The 5051-nt window shown below is 57.9% G+C and overlaps 1 protein-coding gene across 1 annotated transcript; it reads left to right on the top strand.

Annotated features, from left to right (window-relative positions):
- Positions 1-241: 241 nt before the first annotated feature.
- On the top strand, positions 242-5015 carry LOC124030117 (glutenin, high molecular weight subunit DX5-like; the record flags this gene model as incomplete). Its single annotated transcript, XM_046341601.1, has 5 exons — positions 242-1443; positions 2635-2802; positions 3302-3782; positions 3991-4550; positions 4595-5015. Coding segments are annotated over exons 1-5 (2809 nt in total), but the record flags the coding sequence as incomplete, so codon positions are not given.
- Positions 5016-5051: the final 36 nt, after the last annotated feature.

Genomic DNA, 5051 nt, shown 5'->3' with positions numbered 1-5051 from the left:
GCACAAAAGGCAACAATGACAATCAACTTCACATTCTTCAGCACCTGTTTAAATAATCAGGTCTGGACAATAATCAAGCTGATTTCTGAATGGGGTGGGGCCTTTGTCAGACATCGTGGCTATAAAATGGTTTGACAGACTCTGTGGAAGAATTGACAAGAATAACTTATGTCTATTTGGGGTGATGGGGTTCAGTCAAGAAGTGGCTGCAGTGCTGCTGTTGGTCGTGGTGTTTGGCTGTGTTAGTGATGCTTGGATGTCCAGATGGTTTATCCAAGATCGGGGTTTCTGCATGACGATGAAGTTTCAGCACAGTTTGACACTCAGAAGCGAGTGCAAGAAGACCCTGTGGGAGAGGACCCTGTGGGACAAGAACCTAGCGAGCCCGTTGTCGTTCCTGTGGGCCAGGAACCTAGTGAGCAGCCTGTGGGCCATGATCCGGTTGGGAAGCCTGAACAGGAACATAGCAAGCTTTTTGGTGGGCTTTTGGGTCTAGAAACTAGCAAGCCTGTGGGCCAGGCAGCTGGAGGGCAGCCTGTGGGCCAGGAAACAAGCGAGCCTGTGAGCCAGGAACCTCTTGGCGAGCATCCTGTTGGCCAGCCTTTGGGCAAGGAACCTAGCGATCCTTTAGGCCAAGAGTCTAGTGAGCATGTTGGAGAGCCTGTTGGCCAAGTTTCTAGTGAGCCTGTGGGCCAGCAACCTGTTGGAGAGCAGCCTGTGGGCCAGGAACAAAGCCAGCCTTTGGGCCAAGAACCTAGTGAGCATGTAGGAGAGCCTGTGGGCCAGGAACCTGTTGGAGAGCAGCCTGTGGGCCAGCCATTGGGCCAAGAACCAAGTGAGCATGTTGGGGAGCCTGTGGGCCAGGGACCTAGCGAGCCTGTGGGCCAGGGACCTAGCGAGCCTGTGGGCCAGGGACCTAGCGAGCCTGTGGGCCAGGGACCTAGCGAGCCTGTGGGCCAGGGACCTAGCGAGCCGGTGGGCCAGGGGCCTAGTCTGCAGCCTGTTGGCGAGCCATTGGGAAAGGAACCTAGTGAGAAGTCTGTGGGTCAGGAACCTAGCCACCCTGTAGGTCAGGAACCTAGCAACCCTGTGGCCCAAGAGCCTGTGGACCATGAACCTGGAGAGCGGCCTGTGGACCAAGAACCTAGTGAGCCTGTGGGCCAGAAACCTGTTGGAGAGGAGCCTGTGGGCCAAGAACGTAGTGAGCCTGTGGGCCAAGAACCTAGTGAGCCTGTGGGAAAGCAGCCTGTGGGCCAGGAACCAAGTGAGATTTTAGGTAATGAACCTAGCGAGCAGCCTGTGGACCAGGAACCTAGTGAGCAGCCTGTGGGTCAGGAACCTAGCCAGCCTGTGGCTCAAGAGCCTGTGGGCCATGAACCTGGAGAGCAGCCTGTGAGCCAGGAACCTGTTGGAGAGCATCCTGTTGGCCAGCCTTTGGGCCAGGAAGCTAGGGCCATTTCTAGTGAGCCTGTGGGCCAGGAACAGCAGCAGCTGTTGGCAAGCCTTTGGGCCAAGCGAGCTGTAGGAGAGCCTGTGGGCCAGTCACCTGGTGAGCAGCCTGTTGGCTATGAACCTGGAGAGCAACCTGTGGACCAAAAACCTAGTGAGCCTGTGGGCCAGCAACGTGGAGAGGAGCCTGGGGCTGCGAGCTCTGGGCCAAGAACATAGTGAGCCTGTGGGCCAAGAACATAGTGAGCAACCTGTGGGCCAAGAACATAGTGAGCAGCCTGTGGGCCAAGAACCTAGCCAGCCTGTGGGAGAGCAGCCTTTGGGCCAAGAACCTAGTGAGCATGGAACCTAGCGATCCTTTAGGCCAAGAGTCTAGTGAGCATGTTGGGAGAGCCTGTTGGCCAAGATTCTAGCGAGCCTGTGGGCCAGGGACCTAGTGAGCCTGTGGGCCAGGGGCCTAGTGCGCAGCCTGTTGGCGAGCCATTGGGTAAGGTACCTAGCGAGCAGCCTGTGGGCCAGGAACCTAGCGAGCAGCCTGTGGGTCAGGAACCTAGCCACCCTGTAGGTCAGGAACCTAGCCACCCTGTAGGTCAGGAACCTAGCCACCCTGTGGCCCAAGAGCCTGTGGACCATGAACCTGGAGAGCAGCCTGTGAGCCAGGAACCTGTTGGAGAGCATCCTGTTGGCGAGCCTTTGGGCCAAGAACCTATTGAGCCTGTGGGCCAGTCACCTGTTGGAGAGGAGCCTGTGGGCCATGAGCCTGTGGGCCAAGAACGTAGTGAGCCTGTGGGCCAAGAACGTAGTGAGCCTGTGGGCCAAGAACGTAGTGAGCCTGTGGGCCATGAACCTAGCGAGCCTGTGGGCTATGAACTTGGAGAGAAACCTGTGGACCAAGAACCTAGTGAGCCTGTGGGCCAGCAACCTGTTGGAGAGGAGCCTGTGGGCCATGAGCCTGTGGGCCAAGAACGTAGTGAGCCTGTGGGCCATGAACCTAGTGAGCCTGTGGGAGAGCAGCCTGTGGGCCAGGAACCAAGTGAGATTTTAGGTAATGAACCTAGCGAGCAGCCTGTGGACCAGGAACCTAGCCAGCCTGTGGCCCAAGAGCCTGTGGGCCATGAACCTGGAGAGAAGCCTGTGAGCCAGGAACTTGTTGGAGAGCATCATGTTGGCCAGCCTTTGGGCCAGGAAGCTAGCGATCCTTTAGGCCAAGAGTCTAGTGACCATGTTGGAGAGCCTGTTGGCCAAGTTTCTAGTGAGCCTTTGACCAAGAACCGAGTGGAGCATGTAGGAGAGCCTGTGGCTAAATTACCTGCGAGCAGCCTGTTGGCTATGAACCTGGAGAGCAACCTGTGGGCCAGAACAAAGCCAGCAGCCTGTTGGCGAGCCTTTTGGCCAAGAACCTAGTGAGCATGTTGGAGAGCATGAACTCTGAACCTAGGAACAAGGAGTAGCCTGAAGAGCCTGTGGGCCATGAACCTTAGAGAGCCTGTGAGCCAGCAGCCTGCTGGTGAGCCAAGAACCCAGTGAGCATTTTGGAGAGCCTGTGGGCCAGCAACCTGTGGGGAGCAGGGAAACCTAGCGAGCTGAGGAACCTAGCCTGTGGCCCAAGAGCTTGTGGACTGAACCTGAGAGCAGCCTGAGCCACCTGTTGGAGAGCAGCCTGTTGGCGAGCTTTTGGGCTATGAACCAGCATGTAGAGAGCCTGTTCACCTGGTGAGAGCCTGTTGGCTATGAACCAAGAACCTGTGGACCAGTGAGCCTCTGTGGGCCAGCAACCTGTTGGAGAGGAGCCTGTGGGCCAGGAACAAACCAGCAGCCTGTTGGGGGGCCAAGAACCTAGCCTGTGGGCCAGGGACCTAGTGAGCCTGTGGGCCAGGGCCTAGTGCGCAGCCTGTTGGCGAGCTGGGTAAGGTACCAGCGAGCAGCCTGTGGGCCAGAACCTAGCGAGCAGCCTGTGGCCCAAGAGGTCAGGAACCTAGCTGCTCCTGTGGCCCAAGAGCCTGTGGACCATGAACCTGGAGAGCAGCCTGTGAGCCAGGAACCTGTTGGAGAGCATCCTGTTGGCGAGCCTTGGGCCAAGAACCTATTGAGCCTGTGGGCCAGTCACCTGTTGGAGAGGAGCCTGGGCCATGAGCCTGTGGCCATGAACCTAGCGAGCCTGTGGGCTATGAACTTGGAGAGCAACCTGTGGGACCAAGAACCTAGTGAGCCTGTGGCCAGCAACCTGTTGAGAGGAGCCAGAGCCAGGAGCCTGTGGGCCAAGAACGTGAGTGAGCCTGTGGGCCATGAACCTAGTGGAGCCTGTGGAGAGCAGCCTGTGGGCCAGGAACCAAGTGAGATTTTAGGTAATGAACCTAGCGAGCAGCCTGTGGACCAGGAACCTAGGCCAGCCTGTGGCCCAAGAGCTCAGCTATGAACCTGAGAGAAGCCTGTGAGCCAGGAACTTGTTGAGAGCATCCTGTTGGCCAGCCTTTGGGCCAGGAAGAAGGGATCCTTTAGGCCAAGAGTCTAGTGACCATGTCTGAGAGCCTGTTGGCCAAGCTTCTAGTGGAGCCTGTGGGGCTAGGAACAAAGCCAGGCAGCCTGTTGGGCAGCCTTTGGACCAAGAACCTAGTGAGCATGTAGGAGAGCCTGTGGGCCAGTCACCTGGTGAGCAGCCTGTTGGCTATGAACCTGGAGAGCAACCTGTGGGCCAGGAACAAAGCCAGCAGCCTGTTGGCGAGCCTTTTGGCCAAGAACCTAGTGAGCATGTTGGAGAGCTTGTGGGCCATGAACCTGGAGAGCAGCATGTGGGCCAGGAACCAAGCGAGCAGCCTGTGGCCCAAGAGCCTGTGGGCCATGAACCTGTAGAGCAGCCTGTGAGCCAGCAGCCTGTTGGTGAGCCTTTGGGCCAAGAACCTAGTGAGCATTTTGGAGAGCCTGTGGGCCAGCAACCTGTTGGGGAGCAGCCTGTGGGCCAGGAACCTAGCGAGCAGCCTGTGGGCCAGGAACCTAGCCACCCTGTGGCCCAAGAGCCTGTGGACCATGAACCTGGAGAGCAGCCTGTGAGCCAGGAACCTGTTGGAGAGCAGCCTGTTGGCGAGCTTTGGGCTATGAACCTAGTGAGCATGTAGGAGAGCCTGTGGGCCAGTCACCTGGTGAGCAGCCTGTTGGCTATGAACCTGGAGAGCAACCTGTGGACCAAAAACCTAGTGAGCCTGTGGGCCAGCAACCTGTTGGAGAGGAGCCTGTGGGCCAGGAACAAAGCCAGCAGCCTGTTGGCGAGCCTTTTGGCCAAGAACCTAGTGAGCATGTTGGAGAGCTTGTGGGCCATGAACCTGGAGAGCAGCATGTGGGCCAAGAACCAAGCCAGCAGCCTGTGGGCCAGGAACCAAGCGAGCAGCCTGTGGCCCAAGAGCCTGTGGGCCATGAACCTGTAGAGCAGCCTGTGAGCCAGGAACCTGTTGGAGAGCAGCCTGTGGGTGAGCCTTTGGGCCAAGTGCCTAGTGAGCATGTTGGGGAGCCTGTGGGCCAGCATCCTGTTGGAGAGCAGCTTTTGGGCCAGGAACTTAGCCAGCAGTCTGTTGGTGAGCCTTTGGGCCAAGAACCTAGTGAGCATTTTG

This window comes from Oncorhynchus gorbuscha, unplaced genomic scaffold (genome assembly GCF_021184085.1).
Source record: "Oncorhynchus gorbuscha isolate QuinsamMale2020 ecotype Even-year unplaced genomic scaffold, OgorEven_v1.0 Un_scaffold_9304, whole genome shotgun sequence".
Taxonomy (NCBI): Eukaryota; Metazoa; Chordata; class Actinopteri; order Salmoniformes; family Salmonidae; genus Oncorhynchus; species Oncorhynchus gorbuscha.
Note: the sequence above shows the minus strand (reverse complement) of the source record. Positions and strands in the feature narration are given on the sequence as shown.